The 26507-nt window shown below is 39.1% G+C and overlaps 1 protein-coding gene across 2 annotated transcripts in view; it reads left to right on the forward strand.

Moving 5' to 3' along the window:
* RAB3C (RAB3C, member RAS oncogene family) overlaps positions 1-26507 on the forward strand; it is a 290956-nt gene that overhangs the window by 20846 nt on the left and 243603 nt on the right. For both annotated transcript variants that reach the window (XM_054489820.2, XM_054489821.2), the window contains exon 2: positions 18637-18864. In XM_054489820.2, the coding sequence (XP_054345795.1) occupies positions 18637-18864 (228 nt within the window). The remainder of the gene's footprint in view (positions 1-18636; positions 18865-26507) is intronic.

The following is a 26507-nucleotide window of genomic DNA, read 5'->3' on the forward strand; positions in this document are numbered from 1 at the left end:
CACATACCAACACTTTTCCTTTGCTCATCTCACTATTCCTATTATATAGATGAGGAAACTGCAGCTTAGGATAGGTAAAAACAAAACAAAACAAAACGAAAACCTTGCCCAAATGTTCATGAGTAGCGAAGGAGCAAATAGCAGGGCTGGGATTCCTTCTTTGGCAGCCTGACTCAGGGCATGTGCTCTTATCCATACTCACATCCCACTAAGAATGTGGAATGCTCTCTTTCACAGATGCATCTGCATGCACATAATTTTAGAAATGGAAAATAGGTGGAATGGTATTTTCCTACTTCTCACCACACTGTGATTTATAAGGCCTGGATTACCAGTAGCTGGGTCCTCTCTGGCATCCCAGGACTGCAAAGCTTCCACATTTCTGAGCAGGGACCAGGGCCTGAGCTTCAGGACCACATCTGAATCTAGTCCTGAGCTTCAGGACAATATCATTGCAGCTGTCAGGATTGCATTGTCAGGGTCTAGGGGCTCTCCTAGCCACTGTCATTCCTGTTCCAGCCGACCTTGCTTACAATCTTCTCTCTGTGTTCTGGGGTTCTCCTTTACTCTGCTGCTGCCAAGACCCAGTGTGGGCTATCTCCACTCGGGCAAACCACTGGAACCAAACTGGAAGTAAACTATATACTATGGGCTGAGAGAAAAACACTGGCCTTTGATACTAGTAGGAACAGTTTTCACATGGTTTGATAAAATTCATCTCCTTTTTCTTTTTTTTTTCTTTTTTATTATAATTTAAGTTCAGTTTTGTGTAGATTCTGAATATTAGTCCTTTGTCAGATGTATAGATTATGAAGATTTTCTCCCACTCTGTGGGTTGTCTGTTTACTCTGCTGACTGTTCCTTTTGATGTGCAAAAGCTCTTCAGTTTAATTAGGTCCCAGCTATTTATCTTTGTTTTTACTGCATTTGCTTTTGGGTTCTTGGTCATGAAATCCTTGCCTAAGCCAATGTCTAGAAGGGTTTTTCCAATGTTATCTTCTACATTTTTATAGTTTCACATCTTAGGTTTAAGTCCTTAATCCATCTTCAGTTGATTTTTGTTTAAGATGAAAGATGAAGATCCAGTTTCATTCTCCTACATGTGGCTAGCCAGTTATCCCAGCACTAGTTATTGAAAAGGGGGGACTTTATGTTTTTGTTTGCTTTGTCGAAAATCAGTTGGCTGTAAGTATTTGCGTTTATTTCTGGGTTCTCTATTCTGTTCCATTGGTCTACGGATCTATTTTTATATCAGTACCATGCTGTTTTGGTGACTATGGCCTTATAGTTTAGTTTGAAATCAGGTAGTATGATGCCTCCAGATTTGTTCTTTTTGCTTAATCTTGCTTTGGCTATGCAGGCTCTTTTTGGTTTCATATGAATTTTATAATTTTTTTTCTAATTCTGTGAAGAACGATGATGGTATTTTGATGGGAATTGCATTGAATTTGCAGATTGCTTTTGGCAGTATGGTCATTTTCACAATATTGATTCTACCCATCCATGAGCATGGGATGTGTTTCCATTTGTTTGTGTCATCTATGATTTCTTTCAGTAATGTTTTGTAGTTTTCCCTGTAGAGGTCCTTTGCCTCCTCGGTTAGGTATATTCCTAAGTATTTTTATTTATTTATTTTTGCAGCTAATGTAAAAGGAGTTGAGTTTTTGATTTGACTCTCTGCTTAGTTGCTGTTGGTATATAGAAGAGGTACTGATTTGTGTACATTAATCTTTTATCTGGAAACTTTGCTGAATTCTTTTATCAGTTCTAGGAGCTTTCTGGAGGAGTCTTTAGGGTTTTCAAGGTAAACTATCATATCATCAGCAAACAGTGACAGTTTCACTTCCTCTTTCTTGATCTGGATGCCCTTTATTTCGTTCTCTTGTCTGATTACTTTGGGATCAGACTTTCAGTACTGTGTTGAAGAGGAGTGGTGAGAGTGGGCATCCTTGTCTTGCTCTAGTTCTCAGAGGGAATGCTTTCAACTTTTCCCCATTCAGTGTTATGTTGGCTGTGGGTTTGTCATAGATGGCTTTTATTACATTGAGGTATGTCCCTTGTATGCCAATTTTGCTGAAAGTTTTAATCATAAAGGGATGCTGGATTTTGTTGAATGCTTTTCCCTCATCTATTGAGATGATCATGTGATTTTTGTTTTTAATTCTATTATTTGGCATATCACATTTATTGACTTATGTATGTTAAACTATCCCTGCATATCTGGTATGAAACCCTCTTGATCATGGTGGATTATCTTTTTAATATGTTGTTGGATTCGGTTAGCTAGTATTCTGTTAAGGATTTTAGCATCTGTGTTCTTCAGGGATATCAGTCTGTAGTTTTCTTTATTGGTTGTGTCCTTTCCTGGTTTTGGTATTAAGGTGATGCTGGCTTCATAGAATGAAGTAGGGAGGGTTTCTTCTTTCTCTATCTTGTGGAATAGTATCAAAAGGATTGGTGCCAATTCTTCTTTGAATGTCTGGTAGAATTCTGCTGTGAATCTGTCTGTTCCTGGACTTTTTTATTTTGGTAATTTTTTAATTACCATTTCAATCTCACTGCTTGTTTTTGGTCTGTTCAGGGTATCTGATTCTTCCTGATTTAAGCTAGGAGGGTTGTATTTTTTCCAGGAATTTGTCCATCTCTTCTAAGTTTTCCAGTTTACGTGCATAAAGGTGTTCATAGAGCCTTGACTAATCTTTTGTATTTCAGTAGTGTCAGCTGTAACATCATCTGTTTAGTTTCTTAGTGAGGTTATTTGGATTTTCTCTCTTCTTTTCTTGGTTAATCTTGCTAATGGTCTATCAATTTTATTTATCTTTTCAAAGAACCAGCTTTTTGTTTCATTTATCTTTTGTATTTTTTTTGTTTGTTTCTTTCAATTTCATTTAGTTCTGCTCTGATCTTGGTTATTTCCTTCCTTATGCTGGTTTCGGGTTTGTTTTTTTCTTGTTGCTCTAGTTACTTGAGGTGCAACCTTAGACTGTCTGTTTGTGCTCCTCAGACTTTCTGATGTGGGTGTTTAAGGCTATGAACTTTCCTCTTAGTACTGCCTTAGCTGTATCCCAGAGGTTTTGATAGGTTGTGTCATTATTGTCATTCAGTTCAAAGAATTTTTAAATTTCCATCTTGATTTTTTTTTGACCCAGTGTTCATTCAGGAGCAGGTCATTTAATTTCCATGTATTTGTGTGGTTTTGAAGGTTCCTTTTGGAATTGATTTCCAGTTTTATTCCACTGTGGTCTAAGAGAATGCTTGATATAATTTAAATTTTCTTAAATTTATTGAGGTTTCTTTTACGACCTATCATATGGTCTATCTTGGAGAAAATTCCATGTGCTGTTGAATAGAATGTGTATTCTGTGGTTGTTGGATGAAATGTTCTATATATATCTGTTAAGCCATTTGTTCCAAGGTATAGTTTAAATCCATTGTTTCTTTATTGATTTTCTGTCTTGATGACCTGTCTAGTGCTGTCAGTGGAGTATTGATGTCCCCTACTAGTACTGTGTTGCTATCTCATTTCTTATGTCTACTAATAATTGTTTTATAAATTTGGGAGTGTTAGGTGCATATGTTTAGGATTGTGATATTTTCCTGTTGGATAAGGCCTTTTACCATTATATAATGTCCCTCTTTGTTTCTTTTAACCACTGTTGCTTTAAAGTTTGTTTTGTCTGATATACAAATAGCTATCCCTGCTCACTTTTGGTGTTCATTTGCATGAAATGCCTTTTTCCAGCCCTTTAAGTTTATGTGAGTCCTTATGTTTTAGGTGAGTCTCCTAAAGGCAGCAGATAGTTGGTTAGTGAGTTTTTATCCATTCTGCGATTCTGTATCTTTTATTAAGTGGAGGATTTAGGCCATTTACATTCAACATTAGTATTGAAATATGAGGTACCATTGCATTCGTCATGCAATGGTATTTTTATTTTATAGGTCCTGTGTGATTTATGCTTTAATGAGGTTCTGTTTTGATGTGTTTCCAGGATTTGTTTCAAGGTTTAGGGCTCCTTTTAGCAGTTCTTGTAGTGGTGGCTTGGTAACGGTGAATTCTCAGCATTTGCTTGTCTGAATATGACTGTATCTTTCCTTCATATATGATGCTTAGTTTCGCTGCATACAAAATTCTTGGCTGATGATTGTTTTGTTTGAGGAAGCTGAAAATATGGCCCCAATCCCTTCTAGCTCATAGGGTTTCTTCTGAGAAATCTACTGTTAATCTGATAGACTTTCCTTTATAGGTTACCTGGTGCTTCTGTCTCACAGCTCTTAGGAGTCTTTCCTTTGTCTTAACTTTGAATAACCTGATGACAATGTGCCTAGGTGAAGATCTCTTTGTGATACATTTCCCTGGTGTTCCTTGTGTTTCTTGTATTTGGATGTCTAGATCTCTAGCAAGGCTGGGGAAGTTTTCCTCAATTATTCCCCCAAATATGTTTTCCAAGCTTTTAGAATTGTCTTCTTCAGGAACACCGATTATTCTGAGATTTGGTCATTTAACATAATCCCAGACCCCTTGGGGGCTTTGTTCATATTTTCTTATTCTTTTTTATTTGTCTTTGTTGGATTGGGTTAATTCAAAGACCTTGTCTTCGAGCTCTGAATTTCTTTCTTCTACGTGTTCAATTCTATTGCTGAGATTTTCCTGAGCATTTCACATTTCTAAAGGTGTGTCCAAAGCTTCCTGAATTTTTGATTGTTTTTTATTTAAGCTGTCTATTTCCTTAAATATTTCTCCCTTCACTTCTTGTATCATTTTTTGGATTTCCTTACATTGGGTTTCAGCTTTCTCTGGTCCCTCCCTGATTAGCTTAATAACTAACCTCCTTAATTCTTTTTCAGGCAAATCAGGGATTTCTTCTTGGTTTGGATTCATTGCTGGTGAACTACTGTGATTTTTAGGGGTGTTGAAGAGCCTTGTTTTGTCATATTACCAGGGTTGGTTTTCTGGTTCCTTCTCATGTGGGTACGCTGTGTCAGAGGGAAGGTCTAGGGCTGAAGGCTGTTGTTCAGATTTCTTTTTTGTCCCACAGGGTATTCTCTTAATGTAGTACTCTCCCCCTTTTCCTGTGGATGTGGCTTCCTGTGAGTCAAACTGCAGTGATTGTTGTTTGTCTTCTGGGTCTAGCCACCCAGCCAGTCTACCTGGCTCCAGACTGGTACTGGAGGTTGTCTGCACAGAGTCCTGTGATGTGAACCATCTGTGGGTCTCTCAGGTGTGGATATCAGTGCCTATTCCACTGGAGGTGGCAGAGGGTACAGTGGATTCTGTGAAGGTCCTTAGCTTTGGTGGTTTAATGCTCTATTTTTGTCCTGGTTGGCCTTCTGCCAGGAGGTGGCACTTTGCAGAAAGCATCAGCTGTAGTAGTGTGGAGAGGGACCGGCGGTAGGTGGGGCCTTAGACCTCCCAAGATTATATGCCCTTTGTCTTCCACTACCAGAAAGGTGGGTAGGTAGGGAAGGACTATGGGGAGTGGGACTAGGCCTGTCTGAGCTCAGACTCTCTTTGAGTGGGTCTTGCTTCAGCTGCTGTGGGGCATGGGAGTGAGATTTCCAGGACACTGGAGTTGTGGAAGTATTATGGCTGCCTCTGCTGAGTCATGGAGGTTGTCAGGAAAGTAGGGGAAAGCCGGTAGTCACAGGCCTCACCCAGCTCCTGTGCAAACTGAAGGGCTGGTCTCACTCACACTGTGACCCCAACAACAGCCCCAATTCTGTTTACAGGTAGAGGGCAAGATGGGCTTGAAAACTTGCCTGAGGCTGTCTGCCTCCCAGCTGTGAAAGAAAAAGGCTGTAGTTCTTCCCCAGCCTGTGAAGTCTGCAAGCTGGATTCAGATTTGTGCTCTCCCCCGAGTTCTGGTCAGGAAGATTTTTGCCCTTTTCAAATTGTTACAAAGTTCACCTAGAGAATTCCTTCTCCCTGTGGAGTTTTACCCCGTGCTCCTTTGGCCACCCTCCAGATGGATCCCTGTGGTGCCAGGCAGGAATGGGCTGCTTGGGGACCCAGAGAGCTCGCAGGGCCTTTCTGCTGCTTCCTCTACCCCTGTATTTCTCTTGGCTCGGCTCTCTAATTTGACTCAGCTCCAGGTAAAGTCTGAAACTTCTCCTACAAACAAACCTTCAACTTCTCCAGTGGGGTGTGTGTTCGGGAGAGGAGGGCCTCCCTTTCCCACTTCTACAGTTGGAGCACTCACAGTATTTGGGGTGTCTCCTGGGTCCTGCAGGAGCAGTCTGCTTCCTTCAGAGGGTCTGTGGGTCCTCTCAGGATTGCTGTTTTTTTCTTGCAGTCAATCTGGAGCTAAAATTCACAGTGCAAGCCACCATACGCTGCTCTGTACAGGTGCAATCTAGTCCTGCCTCCCATGCACCATGATTCTCCCTCCTTTCAGATTCCCTTAATTTCATCTTTAAAATGGAGATGATTTTGGTTCTGCATGTGAGGAGCTTGGAAGTCATCACTTCCATCTTCACACTAGAAAAAAGCTGAACAAACTAAAAATCAACAACTCTTATATCTATCAGAGAAATGAAGTCACAGGGCAAATCACTGCCCCCCGTAATTGGAGCGACAGACAGGCAGATACAGAAAATCACAACTTAACAGAGCAGAGACTTCTGTGGGAACTAGCACTGAAGTAGAAAAACCTGAACTGGCTAGGCGCAGTGGCTCACACCTCTAATCCTAGTACTTTGGGAGGCTGAGGCAGGAGGATCTCTTGAGGTCAGGAGTTCGAGATCATCTTGGCCAACACAGTGAAACCCTGTTTCTACTAAAAATACAAAAATTAGCCGAATGTGTTGGTGGGCACCAAGCGCCTGTAATCCCTGCTACTTGGAAGGCTGATGCAGGAGAATTGCTTACACCTGGGAGGTAGAGGTTGCAGTGAGCCAAGATCGTGCCATTGCACTCCAACCTGGGTGACAAGAGTGAAACTCCATCTCAAAAAATAAAAAAGAGGTCTTCCGTTCCAAGATGGCCAAATAGGAACAGCTCTGGTCTGCAGCTCCCAGCATGATCGATGCAGAAGACGGGTGATTTCTGCATTTCCAACTGAGGTACTTGGTTCATCTCATTAGGACTGGTTGGACAGTGGGTGCAGCCCACGGAGGGTGAGCTGAAGCAGGGCGGGGTGTCACCTCAGCCGGGAAGCACAAGGAATCAGGGATTTCCCTTTCCTAGCCAAAGGAAGCCGTGACAGACTGTATCTGGAAAAATGGGACACTCTGCCCAAATACTGCACTTCTCCCACAGTCTTAGCAACTGGCAGACCAGGAAATTCTCTCCTGTGTTTGGCTCGGCAGGTCCCACGCCAACGGAGCCTTGCTCACTGATAGCACAGCAGTCTGAGATCCACCTGCAAGGTGGCAGCCTGGTGGGGGAGGGGCGTCCACCATTGCTGAGGCTTGAATAGGTAAAGTGGCTGAGAAGCACAAACTGGGCGGAGCCCACCGCAGCTCAGCAAGGCCTACTGCCTCTATAGACTCCCCCTCTGTGGGCAGGGCATAGCTGAACAAAAGGCAGCAGAAACTTCTGCAGACTTAAACATCCCTGTCTGACAGCTCTGAAGAGAGCAGTGGTTCTCCCAGCACAGGGTTTGAGCTCTGAGAATGGACAGACTGCCTCTTCAAGTGGGTCCCTGATCCCCGTGTAGCCTAACTGGGAAACATCTCCCAGTAGGGGCCGACAGGCCTCATACAGGTGGGTGCTCCTCTGGGATGAAGCTTCCAGAGGAAGGATCAGGCAGTAATATATGCTATTCTGCAATATTTGCTGTTCTGCAGTCTCCTCTGGTAATACCCAGGCAAACAGGGTCTGGAGTGGACCTCCAGCAAACTCCAACAGACCTGCAGCTGAGGGACCTGTTAGAAGGAAAACTTAACAAACAGAAAGAAATAGCATCGACATCAACATAAAGGACATCCACACCAAAACCCCATCTGTAGGTCACAAACATCAAAGACCAAAGGTAGAAAAAACCACAGATGGGGAGAAACCAGAGCAGAAAAGCTGAAAATTCCAAAAACCAGCATGCCTCTTCTCCTCCAAAAGATCTCAGCTCCTTGCCAGCAACAGAACAAAGCTGGATGGAGAATGACTGACGAGTTGACAGAAGTAGGCTTCAGAAGGTCAGTAATAACAAACATCTCTGAGCTAAACGAGCATGTTCTAATCCGTCGCAAGGAAGGTAAAAACCTTGAAAAAAGGTTAGATAAGTGGCTAACTAGAATAAACAGTGTAGGAAAGACCTTAAATGACCTGATGGAGTTGAAAACCGTGGCACGAGAACTTCGTGATGTATGCACAAACTTCAATAGCCGATTCGATCAAGTGGAAGAAAGGATATCAGTGATTGAGGATCAAATTTAAAAAAAAAACCAAGACAAGATTAGAGAAAAAAGAGTAAAAAGAAATGAACAAACCCTCCAAGAAATATAGGACTATGTGAAAAGACCAAATCTACATTTGATTGGTGTACCTGAAAGTGACGGGGAGAATGGAACCAAGTTGGAAAACACTCTGCAGGATATTATCCAGGAGAACTTCCCCAATCTAGCAAGGCAGGCCAACATTCAAATTCAGGAAATACAGAGAACACCACAAAGATACTCCTCAAGAAGAGCAACCCCAAGACACATAATTGTTGGATTCACCAAGGTTGAAATGAAGGAAAAGGTGTTAAGGGCAGCCAGAGAGAAAGGTCGAGTTACCCACAAAGGGAAGCCCATCAGACTAACAGCGGATCTCTCGGCAGAAACCCTACAAGCCAGAAGAGAGTGGGGGCCAATATTCAACATTCTTAAAGAAACGAATTTTCATCCCAGAATCTCATATCCAGCCAAACTAAGCTTCATAAGTGAAGGAGAAATAAAATCCTTTACAGACAAGCAAATCCTTTACAGACGAGCAAATGCTGAGAGATTTTGTCACCACCAGGCCTGCCTTATAAGAGCTCCTGAAGGAAGCACTAAACATGGAAGGAAACAACCAGTACCAGCCACTGCAAAAACATCCCAAATTGTAAAGACCATCGATGCTATGAAGAAACTGCATCAATTAACGGGCAAAATAACCAGCTAACATCATAATGACAGGATCAAATTCACACATAACGATATTAACCTTAAATGTAAATGGGCTAAATGCCCCAATTAAAAGACACAGACTGGCAAATTGTATAAAGAGTCCAAACACATCAGTGTGCTGTATTCAGGAGACCCATCTTACATGTAGAGACACGTGTAGGCTCAAAATAAAGGGATGGAGGAAGATCTACCAAGCAAATGGAAAGCAAAAAAAGAGCAGGGGTTGCATCTGACAAAGGGCTAATATCCAGAATCTACAAAGAATCTACAAAGAACTTAAACAAATTTACAAGAAAAAAACAACCCCATCAAAAATTGGACAAAGGATATGAACAGACACTTCTCAAAAGAAGACATTTATGTGGCCAACAGACACATGACAAAATGCTCATCATCACTGGCCATCAGAGAAATGCAAATCAAAACCACAATGACATACTATCTCATGCTAGTTAGAATGGTGATCATTAAAAAGTCAGGAAACAACAGATGCTGGAGAAGATGTGGAGAAATAGGAACACTTTTACACTGTTGATGGGAGTGTAAATTAGTTCAACCATTGTGCAAGACAGTGTGGCAATTCCTCAAGGATCTAGAACTAGAAATACCATTTGACTCAGAGATCCCATTACTGGGTATATACCCAAAGGATTATAAATCATGCTACTATAAAGACACATGCACACGTATATTTATTGTGGCACTATTCACAATAGCAAAGACTTGGAACCAACCCAGATGTCCATCAATGGTAGACTGGATTAAGAAAATGTGGCACATATACACCATGGAATACTATCCAGCCATAAAAAAGGATGAGTTCATATCCTTTGTAGGGACATGGATGAAGCTAGAAACCATCATTCTCAGCAAACTATCACACAAGGAAAGAAAACCAAACACAGCATGTTCTCACTCTTAGGTGGAAATTGAACAATGAGAACACTTGGACTTAGGGTGGTTAACATCACACACTGGGACCTGTCAGGGAGTGGGGAGGAGGGGGAGGGATAGCATTAGGAGAAATACCTAATGTAAATGATGTGTTAATGGGTGCAGCAAACCAACATGGCACATGTGTACCTATGTAACGAACCTGCATGTTGTGCACATGTACCTAGAACTTAAAGTATAATAAAGAAAATAAAAGAAAAACCTGAACTATAATTGCATTGCTGGAGGCTCAGTATGGACCAGAGAGAAAAATTCCAGGGGGTGCCAGTCTTGGGGGCCCCTTCATACTTTTTACATTTTACCTTCAGGAGCCCTAGCAGGTCCTCCAGTGAAGATCAGAGAAAAATGTCTCATTTTTCCAGCAGGGGAAAGGGGAAAGTAGCCTTTGAAATGTACCAGAAGGTTCTGTTCCTTTAAAAGGGGGATGCTAATGGTTGAACTAGTTACACTTTCTAGGGATAGTGCAAAGATTAGGTGTGATAATACTTGTAAAGCACATACGGCATGTAAGACCCGTGCTGCTGTTATTATTTAGCCATATTCCTATACATAAGCTGAGAGTTATTCACATCTACTAAAGAAGCTACACATGAGTTGGAGATCCAGAGAAAGGCTGAAAGGAGAAAGGTGAAATTTAGCTTGAGGAATGCCTTTATACCTTTAAAATGTATAGTGGTTTGCATCTTGAAGGCATTACCATAATTTGGCATACTATTGTATACATTCTCCTATGAGTCCCATAAAATAGTTATTCATTCCCTGCTAAGGTAAAGAAAAAAGATAAATACAATTTCTGAATCTGACCTTTTCCAGGCCCCTTTACTTCAGAAGCCAGGATTAGGATTTAAACTTTCCAGCGCCTTGGCCACTTCCTGTTCCCTGGGCAGCCCTTTCAGCTTGATGGTGAGTTGTAAGCAGTGAACTGGTTCCTGCAAGAGCAAACGGTAGCAGATACATGGAGAAATTGCTGGCCAGAGATTGCAAAGCACATCACAATTCTAATCGATTCTGAGAGACAAACGTGGAGACCTGCAAACCTGTGCACAGATGAGGACTTTCACCAGGAGAAATCGCCTGGAGTCCAGATGACAGACTTTTGGAAATGCTAACTTCAAATGTTTTCTTTCTTGGCTTTAAAAATTTAGCCTTCCTTTGAAGCTGTCAGAAAAAAATGATTTTTGTTTTTCTCTGTGTGTGTGTGTGTGTGTGTGTGTGTGTGTGTGTACATACGTTTTTATTTCTCTTGGGCAAATCCCTAGGAGTGGGATTGTTAGGTCATATGGTAAATACAATTTAACTTCATGAGAAACTGCTAAACTGTTGGTCAGAGAGGCTGTGCCATTTTAAACAGTCTCAGCAGCAATTTATGAGTATTCCAGTTGCTCCACATCCTTGCCAGCAATTGTCAGGTTTTAATTTTTTTTTCTAATTCTAGCTGTTATAATAGGTATACAGTGGTATCTCACTGGGGTCTTAATTTACATTTTCTAATATTAACAATGTTGAGTATGTTTTTTGTTTGCAATTTGCCATTTTCTTTTCTTTTTTCACAGGTAACAATGATTGAGGTTTGAATTTACTTTATGTGTTTCTGCACTTCCAATACATATATCCCATCCTTATTTTTACCCTTCTAATTTCAAAGAAGAATTGCATTTTTTTTGGATAATTTACCCTAGTTCCTCCTTCCATTCTTTACTTTAGCAGGGAATGACTCAGACTATTATCAATAATAGTAGCTGGAACATAGTAACTTTATTTTATTTAACTTTTAAGTTTAAGGGTATATGTGCAGGTTTGTATATAGGTAAATTTGTGTCATGGAGTTTGTTGTACAGATTATTTTATCATCCAGGTATTAAGCCCAGTACCCCTTAGTTATTTTTCCTAATCCTCTCCCTCCTCCCCACCCTTCACTGTCCTATAGGCCCCAGTGTATTTTGTTCCCATCTATGTGTCCGTGTGTTCTCATCATTTAGCTACCAGTTGTAAGTGAGAACATGAAGTATTTGGTTTTCTGTTCCTGAGTTAGTTTGCCAAGAATACTGGCCTCCAGCTCCATCCCATGTTCCTACAAAAGACATTTTTATGGCTGCGTAGGATTCCATGGTATATGTACCACATTTTCTTTATCCAGTCTACCATTGGTGGGCATTTAGGTTGATTCCATATCTTTGCTATTGTGAATAGGGCAATAATGAACATATATGTGCATGTGTCTTTATAATAGAGCAATGTCTGGTCCTTTGGGTATATACCCAGTGGTGAGATCGCTGGGTCTAATGGCATTTCTGTTTTTAGGTCTTTGGGGAATTGCCGCACTGTCTTCCACAATGGTTGAACTAATTTACACTCCTACCAACAGTATATAAGCATTCCTTTTTCTCTGCAATCTTGCCAGAATCTGTTATTTTTGATTTTTTAGTAATAGCCATTCTGACTGGTGTGAAATAGTATCTCATTGTGGTTTTGATTTGCATTTCTGTAATGATCAGTGATGTTGACCTTTTTTTCATATGTTTGTTGGCTGCATGTATGTCTGCATTTGAAAAGTGTCTGTTCATGCACTTTGCCTACTTTTTAATGGAGTTTTTAATTGTCCTCTTGTAAATTTGTCTAAGTTCCTTATAGATGCGGTATATTAGACATTTGTTAGAGGCATAGTTTGCAAAAAATTTCTTCTATTCTGTAGGTTGTCTGTTCACTCTGTTGGTAGTTTCTGTTGTTGTACAGAAGCTCTTTAGTTTAATTAGAACCTATTTGCCAATTTTTGCTTTTGTTGCAGTTGGTTTTGGCATCTTTGTCATGAAATCTTTGCCTGCTCCTACGTCAATAATGGTATTGCCTAGGTTGTCTTCTGGGGTTTTTATAGTTGCGTTTTATATTTAAGTCTTTAATCCATCTTGAGTTAGTTTTTGTATACCGTGTAAGGAAGGGGTCCAGTTTCAATCTTCTGCATACTGCTAGCCAGTTCTCCCAGCACCATTTATTGAATAGGGAGTCCTTTCCGCATTGCTTGTTTTTGTCAGGTTTGTTGAAGATCAGATAGTTGTAGGTGTGCGGTCTTATTTCTGGGTTCTCTATTCTGTTCCATTTGTCTCTGTGTCTTGTTTTTGTACCAGTATCATGCTGTTTTGGTTATTGTAGCCCTGTAGTATAGTTTGAAGTTGGGTAGCATGATGCCTCCAGCTTTGTTCTTTTTGCTTAAGATTGCCTTGGCTATTCATGCTCTTTTTTGGTTCAATATGAATTTTAAAATAGTTTTTTCTAGTTCTGTGAAGAATATCATTGGTAGTTTAACAGGAATATCATTTAATCTATAAATTGCTTTGGGCAGTATACCCATTTTAATGATATTGCTTCTTCCTGTCCATGAGCAAGGACTATTTTTCCATTTGTTTGTGTCATCTCTGATTTCTTTGAGCAGTGTTTTGTAGTTGTTTTTGTAGAGATCTTTCAGTTCCCTGGTTAGCTGGTTAGCTGTGTTCCTAGGTGTGTGTGTATGTAAATATATATATATATATTTGTGGCAGTTGTGAATGGAATTGCATTCCTGATTTAGCTTTCAGCTTGACTGTTGTTGGTGTATAGGAATGCTGGTGATTTTTGCACATTAATATTTTTGTATCGCGACACTGCTGAAGTTGTTTATCCGCTTAAGGAGCTTTTGGGCCAAGGCTGTGGGGTTTTCTAAATACAGGATCATGTAGTCTGCAAACAGGGATAGTTTGACTCCCTGTCTTCCTATTTGGATGCCTTTCATTTGTTTCTCTTGCCTGATTGCCTTGACCAGGACTTCCAATACTATGTTGAATAGGAGTGGTGAAAGAGGGCATCCTTGTCTTGTGCTGGTTTTCAAGGGGAATGCTTCCAGCTTTTGCCCATTCAGTACGAAACGTAACTTTGAAACAACTTATTTTTGTTTTTCCTCATCAGATCCACAGAATGGCTTAGTACAGTTTAGATTTGTGAGTGGGCAAGTGAATTCCTGTAAATAATTTCTTTTTCCTGTGTTATTTGAAAAACAAATGTGAACAACTCTGAAGGAGGCTGTGGTTACATGTTTTAATCAGAGGTAACCGATTTGGTTCCTGGTCAGTAGAACTTCTGGGAAAACAATAGTTACAATTTAAAATGATATACCAATTAAATCCATGATCTATTCACTGCTATTGAACCAAGGCCTACCCGGACCAACAACACAGTGGCTTTCCAAGACACCAGCTTTTAAAGGTTAAGACTTTGCTTCACATTTTGAATTCCTTAATGACATTCTGTTCAGGTCTCACCCATAGATTTATATATTCAACAGGCTAAAAAGTTAATTGTTATTTGTCTAAAAAGTGATTACCATTTTGATGAGGGCCTTAGATGAACACATAAAATACATACTAATCAAATTTAGGAATGACACAAATCTGAAAAAGATAACCAATACTTTTGATGAAGGGATTGTGAGATCACAATTGAATTGTAAATCAAAGCAAACAAGAGGAAATTTAACAGAATACACATAAAGGTTGACACTTCCGTAAAAAAAAAGTTGTCAAATATAGAATGGGAATAGAAGAAATCTATGTTCATACAGTTAATGTGAAAATAGTGATGAGCATTTTAAGTCAAGTGTGATAAGATATAATGGTTTCATTCTACTTTGGACTAAGTAGATAAATATCTAGAATATTTTGACCAATTATGAAAGCCACACATAGGACTTTGAAAAATCTGAAGAGGTGTCAGTTTTAACCTAGCAGGATGTGTTCAATTTTTCAGACACGTCCTATGTGGAAGAGAGGCTAAATTAGTTGGGATCATCCAAGCAGGAGGAGAGAAAGCTTATGGAGCCTGAAGGGTTCCTTCAGATACCTGGAGTTCTCTCTATGCTGTAAAGGCTGCTTCACAGCATAGTGAACATCTTGCTGCTCAGTGTGAATGATGAAGCTAGGACAACAACCCCAGATGATGGATGCCATGAAAGGGACATGGGATGGGTGGGAAGTTGCACGGCCTTTGAAGATTCTTTCCAACTCTATGATTATTTGTTATTTGAAGTTCAAGATTAACGCCATTTGAAGTTATTTTTGTATATCTTTTATGAAATTTGATGTGCCCCTTGCCTGTTCCTGTTTTCAAATTTCAGCTATGTTTCCCCATGAAAATTTTGAGAATGTTCACATGACTTTAGTATTTAGAGATATCAGTAAACTTACATAGTGCCTGTCTGTAAGCCTCTTTGACAATTCGTATGCTGTCAAATTGCTTCACTTGTGGTCTCAGCAAGATTAGGGCTGTTTCTTTCTTCATCTTCTGAGCTAGGATTTATTTCATTATCTGAAGTTATACAAAAACACACATACATTCCAAATGCATATCTTTTTGGCTCTTTGTGGAATCTTATTAGGTGTGTTAAATTAGGAAATAGTAAAAAAAAAAAAAAAAAAAAAAAAGAAACCATAAACAGTCTTCGAGAGTAACTGAGTTAATAACTTTTTCTAATTAATTCTTTAGAGGCTCTTCCTGAGAAGAATTTTGCTGGGTACACATGTCCACCAGCTCTGTGTCCCTCCTAGACACCCTGTTTTGCCCCCATTACCTTCTTTGCTGCTAACACAACAAGGTATATTAGCCCTTGAAATTAAAGATATTGCTGTCCCAGTTGTGCTTGTCATCATCTAAATGCGTACAGTCATATTCCAAAGGACTATATATTAGTGATATCTATATAGTTCACCCTTCATATCCATGAGTTCCCACGTGTGGAGTGAACTAGTTGCAGGTAGAAAATATTTGGGAAAAAATTTCATGTGTACTGAACATGTATAGACTTTTTTTTCTTGTTATCATTTCCTAAATAATACAGAATAATAACAACTGTTTACATAGCATTTACATTGTGTTAGGTATTATAAATAATCTGTAAATAATTTAAACTGTACAGGAGAATATACATAAGTTATATGTGAATACCACACCATTTTATATCAAGTACTTGAGCATCTGCAGATTGTGGTGTCCATGGGAGGTACTGGAACCAACCCCTATAGATACCTAGGGACAATTATTTTTCTTCAGGTTTTGAAACCAACTTAATTTTGGAATGGGACCTGAAATTGATAGCAGCAGTCTTCATTACAACTTTTGAGGTATCCTAGAGATCCTCAGGCCTCAGTTTGAATGCCACCATAGGGTTATGGGCTGCAACAGATAGTAAGCTATCAGGCCAAGTAAGTGAGCAGCTCTAGGAAATATATAGTGTCTCTTTTCTGGCTGTGGCTTAGCTGAACATTCTTACCAGACCCCCAAATCCAGTCTGGTTCATATGAAGAAAGGTAAAATAACCTTCTTAATGAAGGCCATTTTTAGGCCTGTTTGAATTTAGCAGCTCATATAGGAGAGGAGCATTAAATGATGAAAGGTCAATGTCTGCAGGAATAGCACTGCCAAATAAAACAGTTAACTGGCTTTCTGGGGGACCAGAAATCATCATGGCAAGAGATCATTGTTCAAACTAGTGGTCAAGAGTTACAATCATACTTTTGCCCTTGGCCGGCATGTGTTGGGGAAAGTTGACCTTAGCATGTGGGCTGGTGGGCCAAAAAAGAAAGTGATGCTATCTGCCTGTTATAGAGGCTGACCTCTGCCCACTGGGAAGCGTTTGTTATAGGTTTTCACAATTTCTAAATATATTTGTGTGGCTGTATAGACTTAAAAAAAGAAATGCTTAAGCTTATGTTTAATAAGAAAATGTAAAATGCAATTTGAATCTTTATTATCCTTAACTTTCATGAAATACACACAGGTTTTTTGTTTGTCCTTCTTCTTTTACATAAAATTGCATTATCTTGCTGGCATTAAGTATTTGTAGAAGAGGAATACACGATCTCACCATTTCCCTTTTTCCTTTTTCCTCAGTTTTCTGTAAACATATGTGTACACACACACAGACACACACACACACACAAACACACCCCTGACTTCAGGTTACCAGTGTTGTCCTAGATGAGGCTGAGTACTGTTTACTGTTTCTAACATTTTTCCATCTCTTGGAGCCTCTCCCTTTTCCTCCCCCTACCCCAAAGAGAAACAAGTAACTATTAATCAGCTTTTATGGGAAATGGAAAATAGACTGTCTAGCCTAGCATTGTGCAATAGAGCTTTCTGCAATTATGCCAATGATCTGTATTTGCACTGTCCAGTATAGTAGCCATTAGTCATATGCTGCTATTTTGCACTTGAAATGTGGCTAGTATGATTGAGGAATGGAATTTCTAATTTTGTTTCATGTTAATGTAAATTTAAATCACCATATGTGACTACTGGCTACCATATTAAACAGAATAACAATTGCCATATAATTTATAGCATCAGAAAATGTGCTGAACAAATGTACTAATCAGTGGGATTCAACATTCTAAATACCTCTTTTCTATATTGAGCCAAATGGTACTTAGAAGTAATGCAATATCATTTTTGATAGATGTTAAGATGATCATCAAAAAAGATGAATAACAGCCAATATCCACCTAAAGCATTTGTAATTGATTGTAGAGATCATTTTCTATTTTATGCTAGATGCTTTACATATCTGCTTTACAGCTGTATCATCTATTATTTTCACAGGAATTCCAAGTTAGATATTATATTTTCCCATTTCATCTAAGGCAGGAAACTGCAGCACACCAATTTAAAATAAACCAAGGTCACACAGCCAATAAATAGTGGAGCCAAGTTTTGAACCCAGGTCAGGCTCTCCTTTGATGCATTTCACAATGAATATTTCCGACATGATCTTCTAGGGCACTTGTGCATGCCTCCCTAGTCGTCATTTGGAAGTAGGGCAGGTGTCAAGAACATGAGCCCTGGCACCACACTGCTTGTTTGAATCCTGCCTCTACTATTAACACCTGTATGAAGTTGAGCAAGTTACTTAATATCTCTGCGCCTCAATTTTCTCATTTTAATATGGAAATATTAAAAGTACCCATCTCATTGGGTTACTGTGAGGGATTAAATAAGTTAGTATCCGGCACATTGTTTGAACTATATATATTTGCCATCATAATTATTTTTAATTTAAAAGACACTGCCATTTATGTTAGGATGTTGATTTGATATGATAATAAATGAAGTAGAGATATGCTTTGGGTGTGCTTCCCTATGAAATAAGAGAGATTCAAATCATTCAGATAATTCAGGAAGAAATACCCTGCTGTTCAGCCACTTTGGTGTCTCCGTCAGTAGGATTATAAAGTTTCACAGCCCACATGCCCTGGCCAATTTCTCATCTCTTTGCTTGTCATGTTACCCTTATAGACATCCCCTTTGGTGTCTTTGATTGGTTCTGAATGCTGAGCAGTGACATGCACCAACGCAGCTGGAAAGGCCTGTAAGATTTGCTATTCTGTCTTCCAGCAGGGAATTATTGCCATGGATACCAATATCAGAGGAAGACTGGGGAGCACTCTCCACTCGCCTCCTGAGTGTCTGACATCTGTTTCTGGCAAGGCCAATAATGAGTATGCTGCTAGCTTCATATCAAATGAGAGTCTGATCCACACCTATTTTGTTTTTGTTTTGTTTTGTTTTTTATCACAGATGGCCTCTGCCCAAGATGCCAGGTATGGCCAGAAAGACTCATCTGATCAGAACTTTGACTACATGTTCAAATTACTCATCATCGGCAATAGCAGTGTGGGGAAAACATCTTTTCTATTCCGTTATGCGGATGACTCCTTTACATCTGCATTCGTCAGCACAGTTGGGATCGATTTCAAAGTAAAAACTGTATTCAAAAATGAAAAGAGAATCAAGCTTCAGATTTGGGTAAGTGACTTTGAACTGGCAGTGTTCTTCAGGCTGGGGTGTTGAACATATCCATTTGTAAGGGAGAAACTTTCTGCCTTGTTCTATCCACAGGGCATCCACAAGCCTCAATTTCCAGCTTCTTTGCTGCAGAACATTCTGTTTCAAAGAAAGTAGTGGTGATGCCTCTTTAAGACATGAGGGGTGAATTATTGTGCCTTGTTGTCATGTGGTGCTCCTTAAGAGTCTTCAGAATTAAAAAAAAAATCCAAACCTCTATCTTGTTGGTGGTGGAAGGAACACTTTAAGTCTGGCTTTGCCTTTTATGATCTCTGTAATCTTGAGAAAGTCTGTGACTCCTTCTCTGACATTTTTGTAATCTATACAATAAGCTGAGTAGATCTGGGTTTTTAGGTCGCAGAAAGCAACCTTTCCTGGGCATTTTAAAGAAGAAGATAAACAACCAAATATAGGAAAAGTATAGGTTTAGACCCTTCATAAACTCCAGATAGAACTTCAAAGATGGTCTATTTATACTGTGCAAACAGTTTTCAACTCTAAGAGCTATGTTTATATATGCAAATAAAACAAATGAAATGAAATATTTATTTGAAACAGGGTCTTTCCAAAGTAGAAGGTTCTCCCAAAGTTTTGAGACCATTTGGCTAGCTTTTTGCCTCTCCTTACCTCCAGAAGAAGATCAGAGGTAGCTTAGCCAAACTGGTGGGATAAATTTAGGAGACCAGTGAGCAAAAAACAGAGGAAAATCTATGTGGATAGCAGGTCCAAGGCAATATAAAAGATGAAGCAGCCAATTAAAAAAAATTGTTACACCAAAAAAGACTGATGTAGTAAATATTGTATGGACATCATAATATGTACATAGGAAGAATGTTTCTACAGTAAGTTTTGGCACCTTTTTCCTATTCCTTTGTACCTCTGCCACTCAAATTGATTTGATCTGTAATCAGGCATTTCCCAAGAGGTGTTTTCTACCTCCTTCTGAGACATTTACAACAGCTACTACTATTTGGTGCTGGTGCCAGGATTGATCAGTAGGACTGACAATAACCCTCCCTTCATAAATATGGAAAGCTAAAAACAAAAAACAAACAAATCCCAGAGTGGAGGATTTTAACTTTTTTAAAAAAGAATACAGCCCCTGTATAAACTGAATGACCTTTAAACATCCTAAAGGTCTTATTAAAGTAGAAATTTAAAGTAATATTTAAAGATGCAGGTATATACACAGACAGGTACCTTCTTATGTAGCTTACAATAGGCCATTACTATTTTACTTATTCTAACTCTAGAGTCTTTCAAATCTAATTATAATTCACATAAGAACTTGTACAAGTAGACCTTAGGCTGGGCGTATTCCCTGCTCCATCATTCCCCAAAGCCATTTTTATTGGGAGTATTCCTTTTCAGAAACTTGACCTCAATTAATGTAGATACCAATCACACACTCCTCTGTAAGGAGACAGAAAAAGCTTTGTCCATTGCTTCAAGTATGGGTCCTGATTCATTCTCTTCCTTTTGAATTGCAGGCAATCCAACTGTTATATGATATATTTCATATTAAGTTTGAAGAAAGGTTCCTTAATTCTCAGGGGCTTTGGTGAATGGAAAATTAAATTAATTTGGAAACTATACATCCCTTAACTCCGTGACAATGTTTTTTTTACTAATATGAAAGAACAATCATTCCTCTGGTTGATAGCTCCACTTTTTCCTCTCTTCTTTCTGTTGTAGAGATAATTAAAAATAGTGGTTAGATGCCTGAACCCTCACCCCCTGAAAAGTTTACTGATATTCTTTGATCTGGCACAACTAGAAAGGAAGAAGTTAGAACTACTGACCTGCAATTGATTTATCTCCGGAATACCATTAAGCAACTCCTAACAGAAAGAAAAGAAGGGAATCAATTTGGCATAAACTAGTTTATTTTACATAACTAAACTTATGGGTAAATTAGCTAACACTCTTTCTTAGGACAATGAAACTTATCTACGGAATGCCTGAGAAAGGCTGACCCTAAGCATTGCTTATAGATAAGTACAGAATTTATGAGTTAAAGAAAACTTCACAGAAACATTGATGACAATGGAGATCTCTCAGACTAATTGTTCTTCTGTTGTGGATGTAAAATCACAAAACCTAGGGATTTAGCAGTTATAGGAAGCCCGGTAATATAGGTTTGCTGTGGAAGAACCGGGAGAGCCCGCTGTATGTGAGACTTATGTAGGCTTTTTTCGGAAATGATTGCCCGTATCTTTGTCATTACTAGTGAAGCCTAGTTTTTTTGTTAAGATCTCAGATTTGTGTGAGTTTGATTTGACAATTCAATTATTTGTGTGTTATTTGTTTTGCATTTATTTTATTTTGCATTTTTTGGGGGGTTGCACATAGAAAAATAGAGTCTTTTGTTAGTGCTATATTGATCTTGAACCCTGCAGGTTTGCTAAATTCACTTAACAATTCAATTTAAACTGCTATTACTTGAATGTGTACATTACAAATTGTCAGAAATTTCTTGTTTTATATCATATGGATTGTGTTGATTTTTGAGAGGTTGGAGGTGGAATCAAATACTTGTTATTGAGTTACCTTACTTGGCAAGAAGTTAATGCTAAAATAAGATTTATTTAAGTAAAAAATAAAAAAATAAAATTTGTGTGAAAAAAATAAAAATAAAAATAAAAATAGTGGTTAGAATCATTTAGATAAAACATCAACATGGCATGTTAAGCCAGTCTTATAATTTCTGGCAAATTTTCAATGTAGGTTTTTGACAGAAATTCTTTGTTGAGGTACAAAATTATCTATCTTTAAAGCAAATCAGATCTATTTCAAATAATATAAATTATTTTTCACACTTAAAAATTATTTTCTTTAAAACAATGCTGGTACCAGGCCAGTGCTAATTCACTCACCTTTTTTTTTTTTTGGCATTGAAATAAGTTATTTATGTCTACATCTCACTTCTGGATGAATATAGCTTTTCTCTGAGCCAACCAAAGCTCAGATCCCTGAGCTGCTTCTACTCTAATACCTCCTCATGCTGCTCAGTTTCCATAAGTTCATGAAAAAGTCTCTGAAATATTATTCTCTCCAGATTTGTCTCTATCTTCCACAATCTACTAGCTTCTTAAAAAAAAAAAAAACCTTTTAAGTCTATAGACAGTCAGGCCTGGGACCTCATTCTAGGGCCTCCGTTCTCCTGCTCTGTGGATGCCCACACCCCCATCAGGGTTCAGCCACTTGGGAATCCTTCACTTTTCCCCCCTCATCAGTCACAATTGTAGATTAATGGCCATTACTATCATTGCAATTAAAACATAATCCAATTTCTTCCTCTTTAGGTACATTAGGAACTCTTAAGGCACATCTGATTCTAGGAGTGTGAAAATTAGTTTTACAATAGTGTATACAATACTGTATACTATTATATATACTATTGTGGTCTATTAGATTGTGAAACATTTAAAAGAAGTACAATACAAAGATTTTGTGCTTATGGAACTTGTAGTATAGTTAGAAAGGGAAATTAATACTCATTGGATAATTATGTACTTCTATAAGCAAATACCAAATTGTATAAATATTGTGCATAGCTAGCATTTATTGAATACATACCATATGTTAGGCATTATCTATGCCTTATTTCTAATTCTCACAACCCAACTTTTAATTTATTACTATCCTATTTTACCTGAGAAATCTGCATGTAGGACAGTTAAATAAGTGAAATAACTTGTTCAGGGTTGCACATGGTGAATGGCTAAGAGGGGATTCCAATTAGGTCAATCACATTCTAACACTGCTCTAATTAAGAGTCTTCTTGACTATTGTGGTGGTTGTTTTTTTTTGAAGATGGCAGTCTTGAGTGATGCATCTGGGATGGTGAAATGTTTTTGAAAGAGTTCACATTGGAGGCATGCAGCAGAAGAAATAATGAGGAGCAACAGTGGTATGCTTAAGTATAGGCACTCCTATAATAATTCCAGGAATCCTTGCATTATGCTATAATGTAAGTGTGCTGGAAAATATTTAGTTGTAGGTAGTTACGATTGCTTAACAACTCTGACAAATCACTTATTTGGAAATATATTTAGCACGGATGGCTTGTCATCTCATTGTGCTTTAATAACCAAGCAGTGAAGTGCTCTTCCCAACTTATAGTATTTTTATGCATTTATATTATGTGTAAATAATTCATTAAGATCCACATCATCTTAGCCTATTATATATTTCAAAGAAAAGAGACAAAATGGTTTCATAGTATGAAAGCCATCGTGGGTTAAAACACTATACCATTTTCTCTACCAAGACAGGTTTCAGACATTGATTTAATTTGGATCACTCTATTCATTTTAAACTGCCCCCATATAGAACTGTTTCCAAGTTAGGAAACCAAGATATAGAGAGGCTAAGTGATTTGACCTTACCTTACAGTTAGTACCAGAGCAAAGCCTAAAATCCAGGTCTCCTGCTAGCTGGGCTAGTCTGGTTTCTACTACATTATACTTCTTCTCAAGGTAAGTGTTGTTTGACAAAAATTGTAATAAATCTCAACCTGGTTGTCAGTGGAATCCTCTAGCTATAGAAAAAATCCAACTTGAGGCCAGGTTTCAAGTATCATTTTTGTTTTTATTTTTATTTTTTTGAGAAGTCTCACTCTCTTGCCCAGCCTGGAGTGCAGTGGTGCAATCTCGGCCCACTGCAACCTCTGCCTCCCAAGTTCAAGCAATTCTCCAGCCTCAGCCTCCAGAGTAGCTGGGATAACAGGTGTGTGCCACCACACCTGGTTAATTTTTATATTTTTAGGGGAGATGGGGTTTCACCATGTTGGCCAGGCTGGTCTCAAACTGCTGACCTCAAGTGATCCACCCGCCTCAGCCTCCCAAAGTGCTGGGATTACAGGCGTGAGCCACCACACCCGGCCTCAAGTGGCATTTTTACTGTGTCAGGAAGGAAGAGCCTGAGTGGGAAAGCGCTCCTCATTTTCTACTTGATGGTTTGCTTTCTTGTCACATGCTGCATAGGGATTTTCTGATTCTTCAAACTGGATTAGTAGATTTGCAACAGTCCACATTCAAATAAAGCATTTTAACAAGTAATAGACACATTTATACTTCCTGAATGTGTTACACCTCCTCTCTGTGGAAGCAGGAAAGAATGGGAGGGTCAGAGTACGCAGGATTCGGATTAGCTAGTTTGAACAATTTCAAGGGACTCTGGGACACAGGAGCGATCCCTCAGTTGCCTGGCACTTAGTAAGTCCTGGAGCGATTAGGGCAGGTGGATAGTGGCCCAGAGTGTGAAAGCCCTGTAATGGAGGTGGTTGGGAGTGTGTGCTCTGGATTGGTTGGTTTGCCTTTGAAAAGAGCACTCCAGTAAGTTGTTTACTATCTCTAGAAACTGGCTAATCCTGGGAGGGTCAGTCCCTGCAGAATCAGTGACGCCCCAAATGTCAAAGCATCAGAATACAAAAAATAAAAAATCTAAAAATAAAAGACACGGTTAATATGGAGGGAAAGTTCTTGGGGCCTCAGGGGCAGTCTCTGTCACTAATTTCACTCTGACAAATGCTGTGATTCCCGACTCTCTCACTACAGGATTGGTATATTTTTGGGTCTCAGTATTTGGAGACCTAGTACACCGAGTCACGAAAAGATCTGACAGATTTTCTGGCTCAGCCTTCTCATTTGATGATACTACTAATAATAGCAACATTTATCAAGCCCAGTGCTGACCCATAAAGTAAGCACTTTATGTTTCTATGCATTTTAAAATTTATTTTTTGCAACAACCAAATAAACCAAGGTGGTATTATTAGCTCTCTTTTATAGCAAGGAAACAGAAAACCAGAAAGACCAAGTGATTTGCCCAAGGTTATAGTCACAAGCAGGATTCCAACCTGGGCACTGAGTGCAAAGCCATGTACTTGACCACATGGCAGAAGAGATCCAGGGAGGCCAAGTGATTTGTCAGAAGTTTCAGATCTGATATTAAATTCCACATATTTTAATTCATAGCAAGTACTTTTTCTATGCTGTATAATTACTCAGTATCTTTCAGTAGCTTCTTATGACCTGTCCAAGATATTATTTATAGTTACAGAAAAGAACCAGTTGTTTTGCTTGGAACTTACTATCTGGCAGCATGAGCACTTTGTGCATTATCTGTTTTGTGTTTAAAACACGCAGATATGCACAGAAGGAGGGACTGGAACACATTCAACTAACTTCTTCCTGCACATTTCTGGAATGCTGATTCTGCTGTTGGAGAACGTGCACATAAAGAAAAGGACTCAAAAGAAGGAGTCTAATGGCATAAATAGCTACAGGAAAATATTTCTGCCTATAATCTTTGCATTTCGTGCTCAGGTGGCCTAGTCACCCTACCCATTGATTCCAGGACAACAATCAGGTCCTCTGGTCTATTTATAAGGAAACAACGCTTTCTGCCCAGGCGAGCTTCTTAAGAAAACCACCAAAGCCAGTGACAGCTGCCAAGACCATTCTTGGTGCTGTCATTTGTATGCTCTTTTCCCCCATCACATTTCTTCTAACTTAGCATCTGCTTTTCCTGAGATATTGAGAAAGGCAAGATTTAGTTTTACTCTTGTGAGGAAGCTGATACTGTGTCTGAAATGTCAAGATGCCTGAAAACATTCACTCTGTCAGGCAGCTGAACGCAGGAGCTCCTACATCCCACTGTGTTTAACCACTCTTTTCAGCATTGACAAAATACAAAGGATGGTACAGGCGTTGTTCCTGGCTTAATAGAGCTTACCAACTACATGGGAAGATAGGAAAACAAACATAGAAGAAAGGATCAACCTGTGGATCAGTAACTGTGTTCTGCCAAGGGGTAGAGTGGCCTAGTGGCTTGAGCAGGGACTTTGGAGTCTGGTGACCCAGGGTTCAAATGTTGCCCCTGATTCTCACTAGGGTTTGACCTCAAGCCCTGACTTCTCTGTGCTTCCATTTCCTCGTTTATGTAGTGGGGGAAAATAACACCTACCCCTGAGCTGTTAAGTATTTGCTATTGTAAATTATACTTAGTTCAATACTTGGCACAAAACAGGCACTCACAAATGTTAGTTTTCTTCTTTTCTAAAAATAGTGTACCAAAATTCAGACTTTTGTATTCAATTAAGTAATTTAATTGAATCCAATACTTGTTGGTGCCTACTGTGTGCCAGGCACTGTGCCAGGCATTGGACATATAATGGTAGAGCACGCCAAGGGTCTGCCATATGGAGCCATAAGGAGATGGAATTCCACTGCTGCTATAAATGGGCTAAAAGGCCTGAGCACAGCACACACAGGGAGGATGCCCAACACCGTCCTGGGGACTCGGGAAGGTTTCCTGGGTGTATCTATATCTGAGCTGAGAACTGACAAATGGAAAAGAATCATTTGTTCATTCATTCATTCATTCACTCACTCACTCACTCAGTATTTACTGAGTTTTTAGTATGTGCCAGTTACCATGGAGGAATTAAGGATTGAAAGTAAAAATACACAAGAAATACAGAGTGTGATAAGTGCTGTGGAGAACTAAGCAGAGCCCTCTGATAAATGAAGAACAACAATGGGAAGGGGAAGCCTATTTTAGGTGATGAGTGTGGATTAATACAAGATGCTAACTGA

The sequence above is a fragment of the Pongo pygmaeus genome, chromosome 4 (genome assembly GCF_028885625.2).
Source record: "Pongo pygmaeus isolate AG05252 chromosome 4, NHGRI_mPonPyg2-v2.0_pri, whole genome shotgun sequence".
NCBI classification, from domain to species: domain Eukaryota; kingdom Metazoa; phylum Chordata; class Mammalia; order Primates; family Hominidae; genus Pongo; species Pongo pygmaeus.